Below are 20655 nucleotides of genomic sequence, written 5' to 3'. Positions count from 1 at the left end.
GGTGATGATGATGGGGTGATGATGATGGGGGTGATGATGGTGATGGTGGTGATGGTGGTGATAGTGGTGATGGGGTGATGATGATGGGGGTGATGATGGTGAAGGTGGTGATGGAGTGGGGATGATGGTGGTGATGGTGGTGATGGGGTGATGATGGTGATGGTGGTGATGGGGTGAGGATGGGGGTGATGATGGTGATGGTGGTGATGGGGTGGGGGTGATGATGGTGATGTGGACATTGATGGTGATGGGGGATAATGGTGGGGGTGGTGATGGGGATGATGATGGTGATGGAGGTGGTAAGAGGGATGATGGTGGTGGGGTGTGGCAATGGTGGGGGGTGATATTGGGGGTGATTAGGATGGTATTACTAGTAGGGTGGTGATGGTAGAGACAGTAATGGTTGTTTTTCTGAATAATGGTGGTGAAGGAAATGGAGGAGTATATCACAACAGAGCGTGCCCACTTGTTGTGTCTCTGCCACAGCCCATTTCTCCCCTGCAGACACTGACTCTAAGTCACAGCCTTTCAAGCTTTCCCTGGTGCCCATTTCCCACCAGATCAAGTCTACCTCATCACTGTGAGCTCTGTTTCCTTTGCCCAGTGTTGAGATGGAATCCCAAACTCATACTGTTTTGTTATAGTCGGCCACCTCCTTGCTGTGAGTCTTCAGGCGATATTTAACACCGTGCCTCACTTCCCTTGTCTATAGCTTAGGCTTCATAATAGCACCCACTCCTAAGGCTTAGGGGAGAATCGAGTGAGTTTAATAAGCACAGATCCCTAAAATGGGCCTCCTACACCTTTACACGGCGTTAACCAACTTGATCACCACAACACACAAACCACCCAAGTTCTTCACCTGCCTCAAAGGCCCAGGCCTCACAGACCCTGGTAGAAGTTAAAAGGGTGTCTTAGAGCTCCTGTTCTCCTGGCCAAGCTGAGCAGCTCCTTCTTCATGGCCTGAGCAATGGAGTTAGAGCAAGGTGTCACGGAGTCAGAGTCAGTTCCTTCAACATGACACACTGCAGACCGGAAAGGAAGCCAGAGGCTGCTGGGAAAGAGGTCCATCAGTTTCCACGGTGATGGTAACATACAGCCTTGACCCCTTGATTCACGAGTGTTCCAGTGAGTCACAACACCTCTACAGCGCCGCACAGGATCCTGGAAGTTAGTCACCTGTGACTCTGTTTGGACCCCTCCCTATCTCTCTGGCTCCTGGCCCAGGCTCTCTACACAAGTCCACACCTAGAGGACTCTGGCCTCTGGAAACACCATCGTAGATTTAGTTCACCTGCATCTGCGAGGCAGCGGTGCTTTTTGCATAGCTGACATCCGATCCTCACCGCATGGGAGAGGGGAGTCATGTGGGACCTGGAAGTTGTGTCCGCACATGCCACACAGCTAGCCAGAAACACAGCCCTTCTTGTGCACCGAAGCCACCGCGCCCCAGGCTACCCTCTGTCTCCACACCCTCCACTCCGCATCCGGCCCCACCCAGGTGCTTCTCCACACCTCCACACAGTCCACCGGTGCCTGTGAACTGGAGGACCATTCAGAGGCTGGAAACAGCTCATATTCAGCACAGGCACATATTCGTGCACAGCCTCCACGCTTCTGCCTCTCACCTGTAAGCCCGATACAGGCAATGCCTTTTGGGACAGGTGAAAGAAAGTGGTTTATCAAGCACGCTGGCCAAGTCACAGGCAGGCTCGGTATTGCCAGTATTCCTTTTTGGATGCCAAGAGCTGCTTTTCGCTGCAGCTCCCACCTCCCTTCTGTCTCTGCCTTGCTCTGTTCTCGCTCTCCCTGTTGGGTTTGGCCAGGCAGCCCCGCTAAGCACACTCCAGCTCTTTCCTCCCTGGTTTGCCAGGTCCCTTCCATCATCTCATCCTCCTCCCTCTGTCTGACCCACGCTGTGCCAGGACCAGCCAGCCCTTCCTAGGTGCTGCCTAGTCATCTTCCACCAGACGACTTATATTTCTTCTTTGATTAAACTGGCTCCTCCCCAGGTCCCCCATCACACAATCATGGGCCGGGGATCAGTTCAGTCCCTCGGGTTCTGTAGCCATTAGCTGGTCTCAATAGTCCCCTTCTCTATACCCATGCCTCTTCTGACTCAGGTCCTGCCCCCAGCTGCATCTATGGCCCTCCTGTCCTAGGTTGTAGAAACCCTGACCAGTGCAGCTGACGGTGGCCCCAGACTCCCTCGGCCTCCGTCAGACCTCCCAGGCTTTTGGAACTTTTCTGAACGCCTCGCTGCTGTTGTGTTTTCTTGTCATCTAACATGTGGCATGTGGTGTGTGGCATCAGCTGGGAGGCACACAAGTATATCTGCACAAGGTGTGTGTCCTGTGATTTTCACATGGTTATACCTGGGCCATGTCTGCAGTCAGCTCGGGGTCATTGAACCTCATCTGTTCTTGGATGGGAGAGTCAAGCTGGGGCGCTCTCTCTCTCCTCCACTGAGTGGTGCCTGCGCAGCACCTCCTCATGTGTCAATGCTTTTGACTATGCCATAAGGTCTTCATCTATTCGCCTGTTGATGAACAATGGGGTTGATTCCAGCTAGAAATGAATATGATTCTAAAAGTGTTTTGAAGGCTTCCCTTCTTATTTCTCCTGTCTACAAAAGTCTAGGATGAAATTGCCAGGGTACGGGGAGGCTGGTGTTGACAGTATAGTCAGCTTCCTGTTACTGTGACAAAATACTTGCCATAATCAACTCGTGAAGAAGAAAGATTTGCTTGGGCTCGGTTTCCATCCATGGTCACTAAGGCGATTTGCCTGTGTGCCTGTGGCAAGTCACTATACCATGGCAGGAGAGCCTAGCAGAGCAAATTTCTTGACTCGCATCTTGGAAAAGAAAAAGAGAGACCAAAAGACTGGTTTCCAAAACCCCTTTCAAGGGCACACCCCCAATGGCCTAAAACCTGATGCTAAACCTTTTAAAGGTTGTATACCCCTCAGAAGCTCTTCTCGTGGATGGACCTCTAATGTGTGGGCCTTTAGGGACAGTCTGAATCCAGCTATGGAGCTGGTGCTAAATCCGGCTGCAAGGCATTCCAATCGGCTCACTCCCGACACTCCATGCCTCCATCTCTCTGCTCATGCTGGGAGTTCTGTTAACTTTAGGCCTGCCAGGCATCCTTCCAACTCACCGAATGGGCCCTGGGCCCTGTTAGATATAAATGGCATAGAAACAAAGTTTAGAGACTTTGTTAAATCAAGAGAACACAAGATGCCCTATAAAATCTGAGCTGTCCTAAATATGACACGACACGACACACACACACACACACACACATATGTGCACACACATGCACACACAAAGAAGAAACTGCCCATCATGTCTCTGAAGTCCAGGAGCCCTGGTAAGTCAGAGGAGCCTGTGAGGACAGAGATGTAAAGGAAGCATGAGGCCTGCTGTGGAAGGAATATGAGGCCTTACATGACCGAGGGCATGAGGAGGACATGGAGGGGGGCTGCCTCCCTGAGTGGGTCCTAACAAGTAGGGCAGAGGCATCAGACTGCAGCACAGACTCTGGACTCACCATCCCCACAGGCTGCCTTGCAGGCCAGCCCTTCACCGTCCCCTCCACCACAGTAAACCCAGAAAGATGGAAGGGGGAGGGGTCTGGAGTTGCTCCCCTCTGGCAGTGATGTGAACTTCTCCTTGCAACAATGTCACCCTTTCCCTGAATGCCAAGGTCACAGGAAAATGCCAGGCTTTTGAAGCAGCAGAATGCATAAATCACTCACACACACACACACACACACACACACACAAATGCATGTGCAAACAGAGATGCAGAGCTAAAGATCGAGAGTCTGTGGATGGTTGGAGTGTCGTTCTGTTTTGCATCTCTGAAGTGCTGGGAATTGCCACTGAACCATATGCCCAGCCATGTGGCCGGATTTTAATGATGGAGCTAGTATTTTAAAAGCCCACACAGGGGTTGGGGGAGACTGGAGGAATGGCTCAGTGGTTGATAGTGTGCACACTCTCCTTGCAGAGGGTCTGAGTTTCGTTTCCAGATTGAGGGAGGCCTGAAGCCTTCAGTTTATCCTAAAACACCTCTCTCTCTCTCTCTCTCTCTCTCTCTCTCTCTCTCTCTCTCTCTCTCACACACACACACACACACACACACACACAATTCCGCATTCAAAGCAACACACAGACACATCACATACAAGATACTATACAAAGTACACATAACACATGTGCACACATGTGCACATCACACACAGTAATCATACATAGATTACACATACATGTAGCTCACATACCAGAAAATGTCACCTTTTCAACACAGAAGATGCCACAAACTTCTATGCAAAACCACGCCATATACAACACACGGATCAGACAGGGTATACAGTGTACACATACTACCTACATACTATCCTAGCCCCACACACACATCACATACACACACCATGGGCCTACATATTACACTAAAAACACGCTCGTGCACAAAATTCTTTGAACTTTGCTCAAACTGTTTTCTGGCTTATGTGGCTAATATTTGTGACGGCTGGGTTCTGCAGCAGGAAGGTGAGGTTCTTCAGCTGTGGAGTGTAGAGACTGGAAAGTACCATGGCAGTGAGAGCTTCTGCCACCAGGGGGCAGATGTAGCCCAGCTCAGAAATTTAGCTCCACTTGGGATCCCACAAAGCCTAAAGTCAAGCCCTACTCCAGCTGTCCCTGCCAATAAATAAGAGGGGTTCAGGGTAGGGTGAGGGTGGTGCCTTCAGCTCTCATATGACCACCAGCTTATAGCCACGGGTCTTGACATGGGTCTTGCCACGGGACAGCCAGAGACTACACACCCTCACCCATGCAGCTTCTCTGCCTGCCCCAAGTAGGCAGAGGATCTTGGCCCAACAATCCCTGGAGTCTCAGCTCCAAGAATACAGAATCAGAGCTACTAACCACAGGGCCCCAGCAGACCTGTTGAACTCAGAGGCTGTTCTAGAAGCTTCTGTTGCTGTGATAAATAAAGCACTGACAAAATCCAACTTGGTGACAGTCCGTCATCAAATAAAGCCCAGGCAGGAACTCAAAAGCCCATAGAGGACAGCTGTTTGATGCCTTGCCTTCCTTGGCTTGCTGTGCAGCTTTCTTACACAGTCCAGGCCCACCTTCATGGGGATGGCACTGCCCATAGTGGGCTGGGTCCTCCGACGTCATTCATCAAGTAAGACGATGCCTCACAGACACGTCCACAGGCCAACCTGATGGTATCCATTCCTCAGGTGACAAGTTGACAACCAAACAGCCATCACAGGGGCCCTCCTGTATCCAGGCTGGCCTTCCAATGGGACTGAGTCTCAGGCAGCCACCTGAGGCCTAGAAACTATCTGGGGTCTCTCCAGTCCCCATGAAGACTTGCTGGGGGGAGGAGTCTTAGTAGAAGCGGGAGGAGGAGGAAAGAGGGTAGGTCCAAACCCCCCAAAGTGAAATCCAGAGGAGCCCAAGAAGCCTCTGGAAGCTAAGGTACTGAGCCCAAGCTGTCCCAGGGCCATCCAGTATACAGAGGACTTAAGAGCATCTCAGTGAGAGACCCAGGCCAGCAGGCTAGGCAACCTTAGAGGTTACACCAGGGGGTGGAAGGGGCAGAGGGAGCCTTTTGGACCAGGTGATAGGATCGGGAGACAGAAGTGGAGGTGTGCAGAAAGAAATTACACCCCCTCGGCCCCGTGTCTGCAGCTGTTGGAATGCAGTGGACCTGGCTGCAGAGGAGGTCTTGCCCTGTGTGCCTGGGCAGTGGAATCACGTGTCTAGGACATCTGATCTCCTAACCCAGCGTGGGCAGGGCAGGTGGCACCTCACCTGGCACCTCACCCCTTCCCCCCTCTTTTATCTTCCCCCCCTCCCCGCATCATTTCCCCTCACCTTCCTCCTCACTTCAGGAAATGAAACTCAGCCTCTGGGTCCTCCTCACCACCACCCACAGACGCCTAGGCCTCAGGAAATGGAAACTCTGCCCCAGGCTCCTCCTCTCCTTCCCACCCCCAACCTGGTCTCCCTCTGCTGCTTCTCCTGGCTACCACCTCCCCTGGGAGGAATCATGTAGAACCTATGGCTTGTGGAGGGTCAGGATGGACAGGAATACAGGGGTTGTGGACAGAGCCAAAATTCTACTGAGTCTAACTTAACCCTCCCTAACCCTGGGAGAAAGGTGGCAGCCACACTGCGCCTGCTCAGAGAGGGTAAGAGGACGGGGTAGAGCAGGACAGGAACCCCCAGCAGGTTGGGTAAGAAGTTTGGACCTCCCAAGCAGTTTCTCTCCATCTCTGAGCCTGAAACATTTGCCCTGGTACCCTTCAGATGTACGAACAGGACAGTCTTGCTGCAAACCAGAAGTACACGAGGTCAGAGGCTTGCCCCTTCAAGCCTACCTGGATCCCCCAGGTCCCCAGTGGCACAGAAAGTCTGCCCAAGTTCCCAGGACCTCTTTACTTCCTGGGGCCTCCACTTCTCTTCTCTGGGTCTCTTTGGGTGTCCTCCAGAAAGACCACCAGGAGCTTCTGTAAGGGCCTGGGGCTCACAGTAGCTGTTCAGAGTGATCTCTTTGCTGGAGTCCTACACAGGTGCTGGAGAGTGATTCTCTATGGCTCCCACACCCTTCTCATTCCCCACTGGGGGGTCACAACCTTCTGGGTCCCTGGGGGTTGTTTGCCAGCCCCTCTCTAAGTCCAGGACCCATCTCTAACTATCACCCACCCCCTTCAAACTGTGAGTCCTGCAGCTTCATCTCTGAGCCCTGCTCAGGGTGGGCAGCAATGAGACAAGGTCCCGGGGACCAGGTGACCCTGGTTTTCTCATTAGGGTTTCTGTTGCTGTGATGAAACACCATGACCAAAGCAACTTCATATGGTACGAAGATTCTTCTTCGGCGCATGCTTAAGCTTTTCTAAGCTTTACATTTTTCAAAAGTTGAAAAGATACGTAATTAAAAATGAAAAGGAAGAGGGCTGGAGAGGTGGCTCCATGGCTAGGAGTGCTCCCTGCTCTTGCAGCTGCTCTCCCAGCACTCAAGTTAGAAGGCGCCAGCTGCTCCAGTGCCAAGGGACCTGACCTCCTCTTCTGACTCCCTCCGGTCTCTGCATGCGTCTGTGCATACAAGTGTGCATGCACACTCACACACATATATATACACACACATACACACATACTCATACGCATATATACACACACTCACACACATATACACACTCATACACACACACTCATACATACACAAATAAAATAATAAAGCAAATCTTCCCATTTTCATTTTATTTTGTATGTATTGTATTTTGCTGCATGTATGTCTGTGTGCCACATGCATGCCTGCTGTCTGTGGAATCTGACACAAAAGGAGTCAGATTCCCTGGAATCAGAGTTAGAGATGTTTGTGAGCTGTCGTGTGGGGGCTGGGAATTGTCTTAGTTGGGATTCCTATTGCTGTGATGAAACGCCATGACCTAAAGCAGCTTGGGGAGGAAAGGGTTTATTCAGTTTAGGCTTCCACATCACAGCCACCATCTAAGGAAGTCAGGGCTGGAACTCAAACAGGGCAGGAGCCTGGAGGCAGGAGCTGATGCAGAGGCCAAGGCGGGTGCTCCTTACTGGCCTGCTCCTAATGACTTTCTCAGCCTACTTATAAAACCCAGGACCACTAGCCCAGGATAGCACCACCCACATGGGCTAGGTCATCAGTTGCTAATTAAGAAAATACCCTACAGCTGGATTTTATGGAGGCATTTCCTCAATTGAGGTTCCCTCCTTTCAAATGACTCTAGCTTTGTGCCAAGTTAACATAAAACTAACCAGCTCACCTGGCTGGTATTCACACTCAGAGCTTTTAAAAAATATTTAATACTTAATCAAATTAACTCTCTCTTGAGTTACAAAATGGGTAGTAATTCATGTAGGAATCTCAGAGAACATAGAACAGAACAAAGAAGAATCAGGTGACCACAGAACTGGAAGAGGCAACTCTGGTTCCCACACTGGGAGGCTGAGGGAGCCAGAAGCAATGTGAAGCCTCTAAAGCTGGAGATGGCCACTGGGGCAGGAGCAAGGGATGGCCAGGGTCACCTCCGATCTGCATGCATTTCCCAGAGTCACCAAGCCTTTGCTTCTATATGACGGCTTGTCCTGTTTATCATCTTTCTCAAAACCCCTTTCTTGGAGAGAGAGCACAAGCAAGGAACTCAGGACCGCGAGGGGTGCACCCACACACTGAGACAATGGGGATGTTCTATCGGGAACTCACCAAGGCCAGCTGGCCTGGGTCTGAAAAAGCCTGGGTCAAAAACGGTCTCGCTGAACATAGCGGACAAGGAGGACTACTGAGACCTCAAGAACAATGGCAACGGGTTTTTGATTCTACTGGACCTATTGGTTTCGTGGGAGCCTAGGCAGTTTCGTGGATGCTCACCTTACTAGACCTGGATGGAGGTGGGTGGTCCTTGGACTTCCCACAGGGCAGAGAACCCTGATTGCTTTTTGGGCTAACGAGGGAGGGGGACTTGATTGGGGGAGGGGGAGGGAAAGGGAGGCGGTGGTGGGGAAGAGACAGAAATCTTTAATAAATAAATAAATAAATTTAAAAAAAAACCCTTTCTTCCCTCTGGGGGAAAAAGGCCGCTCACCTCAGTCATTTCCTCAGACTGTTGGGTTCAGACCCCTTATTTCAGTTACAACCCTTACATCTGTCTGTCATCTGTGAGGTGGAGAGGGCCTTGTCCCTAACGAAGAGGCCATCTTCGCGGTGTAAGACAAAGGCTGTCTCAGGTGTCCTCTCTTCTGAAGGCTCAAGAGCACCCTGTATCTCAAGTTCCCAGTGGATATCTGGCCTGCAGTCACTCAGAAAGGGACCTACTCACTCTCAGAGTGCAGGCCAGGGTCCTCAGCTGAGTCCGTGGAGCCGGCCAAGAGCCCATGGGCAGGCTCAGGGTGAGCCTGTGACCAGAGAGAAGGGAAGCCAGCGACCATGCCAGCAGCACTGCCCTGTCGTTCCGCTACATCAGCTGTCCCTTGCTGCTGTACTCACTGCCTGGGTAGGGTCTGTCTGGGCCTTGGTTGGCATACTTCAAAACTGAAGGTAGGCCATCCCTGCCACTTTACAGGCTTCTGGCAAATACCCAATGGCATCTGCCGTATCACACACCTTCCAGTGCTCAGAACACAACAGCTGCTCCCAACAAAAACGATCTGTCCTCCTGGGCTTAGCAAATCAGGAGACCTTGTATTGTGTTTTGCTGTGTGTGTGTGTCTGTATACCGCATGCATGCCTGCTGTCTGTCCAGCAATCTGCCCCCCACTGCCTCAGATAATCAGGGCCCATGCTCCCAAGCCTTCTCTGCCAGGAGCTATGATCCCATGCACCTTGCTTCATCCTCTGTCCACCTGCTCCCACTCTCTAGTGACATGAGCTCATTCCGCAACCTGCGGGAGAACAGCTTCAAGGAGGCTCACTTCCACCCCCTGAAATGGACCCTGGAGCATCCGACAGCCCAGGGAGTGCCCAGTCCAGCAAAGACAGTGATGGCGCCAGCATTGTGGTCCTACCATGCTTGAGTTTGGCACACGGGTCTGGCCAGGGCTGTACTGGAAGATGGAACTTTGCAGTTGAATACGGCAGGGTTAGCAGGAGTGGACACCAGCTTCAGGAGAGCGAGGTGACATAGCACATACTTCAGAGGCTCTCTAGGCAGCAAAGAAGTGGCCAGAGCAAAGACCAGTGTGCGCTAGACCAGGTATCTAGAGCACCGAACTGAGCTTTCTAGCAAGGGAGACCCAAGATAGATGTTCCACAAATACCCATCAAACAACTGGACACATTCTCTATAAATACGTATCCATCAAACACATGAATACAAACCCTACTTTTCAAAAAGAGTGGAAAACCAGTGATATATTTGTAACTCCATTCCTAGGGAGACTAAATCAAGAGGGCTGCAAGGTTAACCTCAGTTATATAAAAAGATTCTTGGTTTCATTTTTTTTCAATTTTTAGAAACAGTGTCTACAAACTGTGTACAGGCCTTTGTCCTCCATGGTAACTCAGCTGATACTTCTGTCTTCTATTCCAGGCAGTTTTAGCACAAATACATTTTTCTTATGTACATATATTTTCCAGGTTTGTTGTGTTTGTTGGTTTGAGATAGTGTAGCCCAGGCTGGCCTCAAACTTCTTAAGTAGCCAAGGATAACCTTGAACTCCTGATCCTCCTGTCTCTACAGCCCAAGTGCTGGGATCATAGGCCTGCATCACACTGTTTTATGGGGTGCAGGAAACCAAACCTATGGCCACATGCATACTGTCAGCTCCTTGTCCACATTTTTTAAAAGAATTTTTTAAAATTCTTATTTCATACGTATGGGTGTTTTCCCTGCATGTATGTCTGTGTATGTGTATCTGCCTGGTGCCTGTGTGAGCCAGAAGAGATATCAGATGCTCTAGAACTATCACGGGTACTGTGAACCACCATATGGATGATGGGAATTAAACCCAGAGCCTCTGGAAGAGCAGCCAGTGATCCTGACCTCTGAGTCATCTCTCCAGCCCCCGTCCGCATCACACCAGCGTTTCTTTCAAGGCGTGAAAACATCTCTGTAACAGCTGCACACAGTTGTAGGAAAGTCTGTGTTGCTTAGCAATGCCTTCCCTCTCTGCGGCCGGAACTGTTTATCAGAAACCGGAGCCAAGCCTCCCCCTGATTGGTTTGTGTTTGAATCATCGATCCCACGAAATACAAATTCATTTGCTTGCTCACTTGGCCCTTTGGCCACTTAGCATCCGTCTGCGTGCTGCTTTCTAAACAGATCTTGAATACGACTATCCCAACTTGTCCTCACTGGCCCTGGTTATTTTCGTTTTAAGAAAAATCTTTGCCCTGGGAATGTGGGACAGCACATGCCAGCACACACGTCACCCTGCGTTTGAGTCCCAGACCCTCAAAAAAAAAAAAAAAAAAAAAAAGATTTGCCACTCAGGAGGATGAGATTTGACTTACTACTTGTAAGGATCACACACACACACACACACACACACACACACACACACACACAAACCCCTTTCATTCTCAAATGTTGCTGTGTCTGCCGAATCTCAGTTTTCAAAAGACCCTTTTTCTAGGGGAGAACCTGTAGCTTTCCCTGAATTAGGGTAAGTTCCCTGAATCAGGTCTCATCCTCTGGCCTCTGTTTCTAATAAAATTTTGATTTTGGCTCACTGGAGCTCTTTAGACACATCCACCCATCCCACCCCTCCCTACCTCACCCTTGATCCCTAATTCTGGTCATGGATTTGGGTTCAGTGGGAAAGGTACAATGTCAGAGACATCCGGAAAAGAGTGGAGAGGAAGAGGTGGTGGGGAGAAAAGACAAGAAGCACTGGGCACTCATGGGAAAGGGGACAGGGACAGGAAGGGACATGGGGAAAGGCCTCTACAGATGAAGTATCTGAACAGGACCCAAGATGGCAGGGATCCTTGGCTCAGAGCCCTGTCAGTCCCACTTCTATCCTCCATGTAGGACGTGTGTGTGAGTGTATGTGTGTGTGAACAAGCTCGTGTTTCATTTCCAGCTAACATGGCCCTGGGCTGAGCTCACCTTTCAGCCCATTCCCTCACGCTGGTCAGCTACAGGAAAACCCTGAGTGCTGAGCCAGGAGCCGGCGACCAGGGCACACATGCTGCCGACAGCTGCTGGGTTTTGGCAACCTGAAGGTGAAGATTTCAAACTCTTGTAAAGAGGTTTTAAACATGCATTAAAATTAAAACTACTGGTAGGGAGGTGCGTCAGTCGGTTAAATGTGCCTGCTGCCAAGCCTGAGGACCTGAGTTCAATCCCCAGCACCAGCGTGGTGGGAGGCCAGAACTGACTCCAACAGGTTGTTCCCTGACTTTCATATTCAAGCCAAGGTACATGCTCATGCTTAGACATACACACATAAAGAAATGTAATAAATAATTTTTAAGATGTAATTGCAAGTTGAGTGTAATGACGCAGACCTATAATCCCAGTATTTGGGTAGTGGAGGCAAGAGGATTGGGAGTTGAAGTGACCAGAATGGATTATGTGAAACCCTGTCTCAAAAAAATAAATAAAATAAAATAAAAAAACACAAGAGATGGCTCAGCAGTTAAGAGCACTGGCTGCTCTTCTATTCTTCCAGAAGGGAGGGGGTTTGATTCCCAGCACCCACATAGCTGCTCACAACCACCTGAACTCCAGTCCCAGGAGATACAGTGCCCTCTTCTGGCCACCACAGGCACTGCATTCACATGCAAGCAAAACACCCATATACACAAAATAAATTTTTAATGAAAAAAAAAGTTTTAAAAAAGTAACTACACGAACATAAATAAATAATTGTGCCAAATAATAATTAAATATCAATAAATCTTAAAAACTAAGGTAACAACAAGCTATGCAAAGCCTGTTTCTTCCTGGTTATTTCACAGTTCTTTCCGGTCTGGAGGCCACCTGGGTCTGCCATGTTTCTGATGGAAACCTCAGCAGTGCTGCTAGGTCTTGTGATGTCTCATGGGACATGTGAGGTCACTTCACGGAATCCAGTAGACACCATAAGCCATGAGCTAACTCTGTTCATTTGGGGGCGCTGCAGCTGCCGTTGAGTCACCTGTGTGCAAGTAGCACCCAGAAACTCACAGCTCACCAAGCTAGGCTTGGGTAGAATGGTTTCTTCACTCTGTCACCGTGTTCTAGCTGGGGCAAACGGACATTTCTTCACATCTCTCCAGAAAAAGCCATGACAGATCCCTAAAGAATGGATACGGGTCTTCTCTAGTGTGTCTGTGATGTATCCTGAGAAATATGTAGGGAGGGAAGGTATGCCCCAAATTGGGGTGCACCCTCAACAGGCTGGGTGCCAGGATGGACCAGGAATCTGCAGGATGGGAGAAGAAGGATTCTTCCTTCCCTAGCAGCTCCATTTCCTGGCACAGTCTCAAGGACACCACGCTTCCCATTCTTCACCCTTTGAGTGTGAGCTTGAACCATCAGATCCCCCAGGGGACTATGGGGTCTCCAGGCATGGGCTGGATCACATCTTGTGAAGTCTAGAGTCTCACCGTTGCACAGCCGCTGGCTTTCCTGGTCTGAAGACGGCGTTTTGGAACTTTCCAGTCTCTGGTGTGAGCCCATCTGATAATTTCCCTCCACTTTCATACATTCTGTTCATCTGTTTCCCTGAAGGAGCCCGACTAGTGCATCCCTGTTGAGTAATTTAGGAGATGGAGGCAGAAATCTCAGGAGTTTAAGATCAGCTTTGGCCCATATAACAAGTTTGAGGGCAGCCTGAGCTACACACGACCCTGCCTTACAACCAACTAGCAAACAAACAAACAAACAAACAAACAAAAACCAGGTACCCACCATGGAGGCAGAAGCCAGCTGGTCTACCCTGCCAGCCTCTCTGCTGAGCTCATTTGGCCTTGGCCTTGGTTTTGGTTTGGTCTCAGTACCAGGGTGTATCATTTGGTGTCAACCTCCATTTATACTGTGTCCCTGGTCATATTGGGTCTTTGTTTTCTCCTTGACATTTAGACTTTCTTGGATCTTGATCACCAGTGGCCTTAGACTCTTATCTTCTTCCTGTCTCAGTCATGAATGTGACTGTCCTCACATAGCTCTGCTTTGCCCTTGGCCTTCATCTCTGTGTGTTCTTCTCGGAGCTTGATTAAATTTAAATGTATGTCTAGGTGTGTTCCTTGGAGCCAGCAAGACCTTCAGTTCCCTGTGGGTGGCTGTCCTGCCATCAGACTATGTCTGCATCAGCTCCCATGGATCAAATCTTCAAGACTGACTCCCTTGGGTGGAAGATGGAGGGCTACCGGTTCTACTCACAGGGTGTCTTGGTTATTTTTCTATTGCTATGATAAGATACGATGACCAAGACAATTTATAGAAAAATAATTTATTGATGTGTATAGGTCCAAAGGGTGAGTCCAAAACCATCATGGCGGGGAGCATGGCATCAGGCAGACATGGCACTGGGGCAGTAGCTGAGACCTTACATCTGATCCACAAGGACGCGGCAGAGAGAGCCAGCTGCGAATAGCATGGATTTTTGACACCTCAAAACTTAAATAATTTCACCGAGGACCAAGTATTCAAAATATATGCACCTATGGGGACATTCTCATTCAAATCACCAGAGAGGAAAAGGCCACTAATATGCCCTGAGCAACACTCCTCTCCAGAGATAAGGGCTGAGCCTACTGTCTGCTGTGGAGACCCCTCCAACACACACACACACACACACACACACACACACACACACACACACACACTTTTGAGAGCTGGGCAGGGCTTAGAATATGGGCTATGAGACCAAGATGTAATATAACTCCACTGATTCTCAGTTTATCACCTGTGCTGAGCCCACAGTATTATACAGTAAACAGACAGCTGGCAGATCTATCCGACTATCCACAGGAAGTGTATACACACACTCCACCTGAAGATCCCGTTTTTGCAGAGCTACGGGCACACTTGTCCTTTGGATAAGTCACTGTCAATTCTGTAGAAATCTGTGAAACCATGGCATTTCTCCCTTCTATAATATCCTTGCAGTGTATGAACCGACTTTTCCTGTAGGGCAACTGGTTACCTCCCCCCACACCGTGAAGCCATGGCGTGAAAAGGATTCAGTCAAGTCCTTTTCTCATAGCCAAAATCTACATAAAATTAATCCCCCACAAACTTTCTTTATTGACAGCAGTCACTGATAAGAAAGGAGCCTCATACAGGAGGCAATGTGTCTGCTCCAACAGCAGACTTGGGAAGGTGGAATCTACTGTCTCCTGCTCTGACGTAACAGACTGCTAATATTCTGTATTTACCCTCCACCTTGTTTTCAACTAACATCAGATCATAGCCCAGGAAATTAACTGTTTGTACAGGAAAAAGGTCTGAGTCACTAAAACTAGCTTCAGAGAGAAAAATTCCCACCTGGGCACCCTACTGAAATCAAAAGCAAGGTTCCCAGAAGAGATTCATTTTAACTAAACCAGTTAGACACTCATGCAAATCAAGCCCGCAGGTTAGTATAGCCACCATGGCTGTGTTCCTAGCTGCAGAGGAACTTCACAGCCACGTCCCCTCTGAGACATAAGGTGCCTCCTTGCCAGTTCCACAGTGTTTTGTTGTCACGAGCCATTTCCCCCCTAAAGATCATTGCAGGCACCATCATCCTGGGGAGTCTGCAGGGAACCCCACACCCATAATTATGTTCTATTGAGAACCTGCTCCACACCCAATTAAGCTGTTGATGGAGAGCTATCTGTTGGCGGAACCGGCCTCGCATTCCAGCTATCCAGGGAACCAGGTGTGGCAACTTGTGACTTCCTGGCCTACCTCCTGGCCTACGTGACCTGGAACACACTGCAAGAATCCAGTTTCCCTGCCCCTCAAAGTCCTCATCCTGGGCCTATATTGGCAGCAACCATGACCCTAATAAACCGGAGGCTTTGACAAATCTGCTTGGCCTCCTTCTTCTGTCTTGGCTCATTCCCTTCCAGGTAGCGCCCCTCCGTGACCCTGGAATGGCTGATTGCAGGGTGGGTTGCGGGCCCCTGGACTGAGTAACCCACCCAACGCAATCGACATTTTGTGATTGTGAAAATGCATGCTTGATACTATTATTACCACCAATGGCACTGTTGACGTGTCTGCATGGCTATATAAACTGAAAGTTTTGTGGAGATCACCCCCCCCCATTTTTACCCTTCTGCTTGGCCCCTTTTACCCTTATGTCTTATACCCTTACGCTCATCCTCCCCCACAGAATAAACACACAGGAAAAGCGTGCCAAAGTCAGCCAGTGTGTTCTAGCCCTCAGATCCCATTCCCCCAGCCAGTCTTCCCTAGCCGTAGACGTCCAATTCTGAAGTCTGAGAGAGGGCTGAGGCTGGTACTCAGTAGCTCTCGAGAATCTCCCTGGGTGAGGGCCAGCTACCCCTTTAGGAGGGGGACCACTGCTTGCGAGGTTGCTGCACAGGGAAGATTTCTTCTGCTGCATTTCCTGTGGAAGTGAATGATGTCCACACTAGACAGTGTGGCTTCCTCGGATTTTCTGGAAATCTCTGCTGTGTGTTTAAGGAAAAAGGTATAGAGCCTAACAAGTTACCCCGTCCCACCCCACCCCCACCCCCTCAGGAAAAAACACTCATGGCGATGAAGAGCCTGAGAGACCCTGGGCATGTGATGGACTGCAGAGGAGGCCTTGTGGGTGTCCAGAGCCTGTGGGTGCCTGGCTCTTTTAGGTCCCTCTGCTATGCAGGCCCCTAGGCAATGCCCTCCCCAGCCTGTCCTGTATGGCTGTGGTACAGGGGCAGTACAGAGACCTGGCCCACTAAGGAGGTGGAGCTAGATGCTGACACCATCTGGGAAGACACCGTCTGGGAAGGTCGGAACCAGTGAGCAGCAAAGAAGGAGCCCTAACAGAGCTCTCTGTCAACTCAATACAAGCTGAAGTCATCTGAGACGAGGGAGCCTCAGTTAAGAGAATGCCTCCAAAAGGTCAGGCTGTAGGCAAGCCTGTAAGGCATTTGCTTAATTAGTACTTGGTGGGGGAGGTCCTTCCGGGGGAACTGGCGGTATACAGGGTGCAGTCCTCAGTCAGGCTTTGGGGAAAAAAAACGTGAGTTTGAATCCGGAGTGTAGGAGCGGCCTCACAGGAGAAGGGGATTGCCTCTATCCCCTGCTGCTTCCCCCGCTTACAACATGATGAGTGGATGAGGGCATCTGACAAGGACAGGCCCTGCAAGGAGCAGGGTACCATTCCAGACTACCCTGGGAATGGATCTTCTGGGACCCAGAAGTGGGCAGTGGCCACAGTGTCTGTGCACGGGCAGTCAGGGGACATAGCTGGAAGTCTAGAAACACGTGCCTGTGCCCCAGGCCCTAGACCTGAACCTGCAGTACGGTCTGTCAAAGAGAGAACTGCACAATGTCCACCAGACAGAGCCTCTGCTCTGAAGGTGAGCTGAGAACAGACAGAACCCAAGACAGTGAAGCATCTCATCCCTCCATTGCAGGGCTGGAGACAGAGTCTATGGAAGAGTCAGGAGGGACAGTAGGTCCAGAAACTCTGCTGTGAGGCACCCCAACCTGTGGAAGGACATATCCCCATCTCTGTCTGGGAACCGTGAAAGAGACCCTTGACGAGGGTCTTCACGGAGAGTGGGCTGTGTACGGGGAAGGCAGCAGCAGGGCTGAGGAGGCCCTAGGAATCCCAGGCCAATGTCTTGTCTCCTGTGGGGAATGGGGTCATAGTACCTTATGAGGGCTGTTCCCATTCCTGCGAGACCTTCATAAGAGCTCCAAAGGTGGCTTGCCCTAAATATACCAGGGAGGGGCTGGGCCAACTGAGCTCCTCAAAAGAGGGGTAAAGGGTGTAACCTGCCACAACCAAGAACAAATGCCCTGAGGAACTCGGGAGCAACGACAGAGGTGAGGGTCTCTGGCTTAGCCTTGGACCCTCCATCCTGTGGGCTTGGCTGTAAGGACCTACCATCCCCACACAGACATAGGAGTTCCTCCAGAAGGAGAATGGGCGTGATGACTGACCACCAGCATAATCAGGATCCAGCCTCCGGCTTGCTCCCTTTCACACCCACGTTCACAAGCACATTCACACCGGCACCACCCAGTGGACACAGGCGGAATTGGATTTGCTCACCTCACACCCCTGTTACAAAGGCCCAGGGAAAAAGCATGCTAACTGGTTGGTTGCCCTCCAGCCCACTCAGTTACAGCCTCAGGACCAGCACCCCACTGTCCGCTGGACATCAGAAGCATTCGGACATCTGTGAGCACCATTAGACATAAAGCTCAGGGTCCCCCTAGCGGCACAAGGTAGCCAGAGAAATGAATGCTTCCCAGAAAAGCCCCTGTCCTGCAATGGCCTTCAGTTCCAATAGGGGTTAATAGCAGCCCCTGTCATTTGTTTTGCTGGAAGCTTAGCTTCAGTTTCCCCCCCCCACACACACACACACAGTCCTATCCTGGGTGGGTCTGTTCCCTCCCAGGGCCTCGCTCTGACCTCTCACTTGGGGTGTGACTCTGACTACCCAGTATTTACTCCCCCACTGTCCTTCTGAGACCATGCTTTCCCAGAACCCTCCACAGGGAAGGCATTTGTCAGGGTTCCCTGATTGGAGAGGTTCAAGGGTGAGGGCTGATGGGGGAGGGCCTGGTTCCCTCTTCCAAATGCCAGAGTAAGCAGCAGGCTCTCCTCTTGGGTTTGGCAAGCTGGGGACAGGGGTGGCCAATGTTCTTTCCCTACAGTTCCCTATCTGCGTCAGACCAGGAGGAGAAGACCCCTTTTCATTACTTTCCCCTTCCTCTGCAGTCCCCGAATGTGGTTGCAGGCACCCCAAGGAATTGCCAGGAGTGGGGCCTGCGGGAATTACAAAGACATCTTCCTTCCCAGACTGGGCGATGACTAGGCAGGTGGCCAAGCCTCTGCCAGTCTGTGACGGACAAGAGCCTTCCAGCCAGTGCAAACCATCCCTTGTCTGTCTCCATAATCGCCAGCTGAGGACACACCCGCCACACAGAGATCACACGAGCTGGGAGGGAACCAGATGGACTTTCTCGGAAACCTTTAAGTGTTCTTGGCTAAGAGAAGCTGTCTCCCAAACCCAGCCTCCACCCTCAACTCCGTACCCAGAGAAAGCCTGAGAAGAGGACCAGGAAGAATTTAGGCATAAAGAAGACTTTTGATCCTCCTACTGAAGCCACAAGCTACATTCCCAGGACCACAGCCCCATGGGATCATGGGAGGGTGAGGGCCTTTTGCTCTCCATCCTTTATGGGATCCCAGAGGCCCTCTAACGTGAGCGGCAGAGCCTGTGGGAGTCCACTTGCTGTCATGCTTCTTGATAGGTCCTTTTAAAGGAGTCTTCAGACTCCCACCCACCCACAGGCACGTGTGTAACAAACATACCAAAGCCAAGTCCTGATTCTCCAATACCCAAGCTTTACCTTGTGTTAAAACGGTCTGGGGCCCCAGGGACACTGACCCTCCCACCAATGGCAATCAATTCACAGTTCTTAGTCACAGGCCCAGAATGAGGAGATCCTCCCAAGGGCTCCCAGCACTAGTGGCCCCATATCCCTCCAACAGCTCATCAAATCCACCTCAAAACGGTGCCCACATGCTGAGATTCCTCTTTCATTCAATGATGCTGCGGCATGGTTAGTAAAGCTTCCTGCATGGGCATGGGAGGGAGCTGCAGTCAGCTTTGGTAGGATTCTGGAGAACTGAAATAGTGCTGAGTTTGGGGGTGAAGCTGTTTGTGTTTCCCTTCAAGCGGAGGCCTTTCTGTACTTTACCGGGAGTTTGGAAATATTTCCAGGCAGCCTAACATTTATTACAAGGGAGACACAGCTGTGTGGATTCAAAACCGAAGATTCGTTGCAGGAACTGTCTGGCTTGCTCGCAGTGACTGTGAACAAATTCTCATGGCACCTTGGCTACACCCACCTCTGGCTTGATCGACCGCAAATGCTGAGGTCACTCCTCCTAACCCAGTTCCTACACTCGGACATCATGGGCAGAGTCTCGTGGGAATAGGAAAAATTCAGGAAAACATGCATTTGACTGGAGCACACCTGGCCTAGCAGCTACTTAGACAGACAGCATGCATGCCGTGGTGTTAGCTGTCATCTAGAGGACCAGAGGCATAGGATGCCACAGACCATATGTGAACACTATAACAGCCCATGAAGGGACTTGACCAGGCATTGACCGAGGTACCCATGATGTCCAGAGGACACTGAAGACTGACCGTGCCATTAAGTCAGACAACGAGAGAAGCAGGCTCAGCTTTCCCGAGACCCATTCCCACACTCTCACCACCCAGTGTAGACCTGGCCTTGCTCATAGTCTTTCGCCTGTTTGATTCCCTTGACCCATGATTCTGAAGTGATGTCGGCTTCTGAGCGTGAAGGAATGACAAACTTGTTTCCCCAACACCAGGGCCCTTCCTTCCTAGAAGGCCAGAGCTATCTGCTGTACAGCCTAGGCAGGAGGGAAAAAAAAATCCTTCCCAGGTGCAGTAGCAGCTGAGGCAGAACAGAAGGGGACAGATCAGCTAGACTTCAGGAAGTGCAAAGCATGTGAGTTTGGGAGAACCCTCCCCAAGAAGGCCACCTCTTGGAGGCCAGTTAGAGGTCACCTCCTCCCTGCACAGTGGGCCACTCAGACAGTGGGCCAAAGAGCTGGGGCACCTCCTCTAGCTGTGCAGTCAGGCAGAGGCATAGCCAGCATAGATCCCAGGCATCCAATTCCACAGCACAATATTCTGGACACCAGAGGGGCGCAGGGTAGAACTGCTGAGAACCAGCCCTGAAATGGAGCTATCAAACATGCCTGCTCAGATGCATGTGCACATACATGAACAGACATGCAGGCATATATATACATATATATGTATATGTGTATATACAGCTTGCACATAGATACCTGCATACGTGTACATACTCACTTGCACATACAAATAAATACTCATACACTCACATACCCACCATATACCTCCACACACAACCATCTTTGAAATTTATCATGTGAACATATTCAAACATATTGACCTAATAGATAAATATTTTCTCTCATTTAATGCA

At 50.4% G+C, this 20655-nt stretch overlaps 1 protein-coding gene across 3 annotated transcripts in view; it reads right to left on the bottom strand.

Moving 5' to 3' along the window:
• Positions 1 to 20655, bottom strand: part of LOC126503588 (lymphocyte antigen 6D-like) — a 39741-nt gene that overhangs the window by 10335 nt on the left and 8751 nt on the right. The window contains exon 1 of one of the 3 annotated variants that reach the window (XM_050145393.1): positions 1629 to 3268. The exons of the other annotated variants lie outside the window; for them this stretch is intronic. Within the exon in view, the coding sequence (XP_050001350.1) occupies positions 1629 to 1887 (259 nt within the window). The 5' untranslated portion in view covers positions 1888 to 3268. Of the gene's footprint in view, positions 1 to 1628; positions 3269 to 20655 lie in introns of those variants that run through there. 3 annotated transcript variants of the gene reach the window in all.

Source organism: Alexandromys fortis, unplaced genomic scaffold, assembly GCF_014885135.2.
Source record: "Alexandromys fortis isolate MF-2015 unplaced genomic scaffold, M_Fortis_MF-2015_v1.1 scaffold_2_1_26212458, whole genome shotgun sequence".
NCBI lineage: Eukaryota > Metazoa > Chordata > Mammalia > Rodentia > Cricetidae > Alexandromys > Alexandromys fortis.
This window is presented reverse-complemented; position numbering and strand designations above follow the sequence as displayed.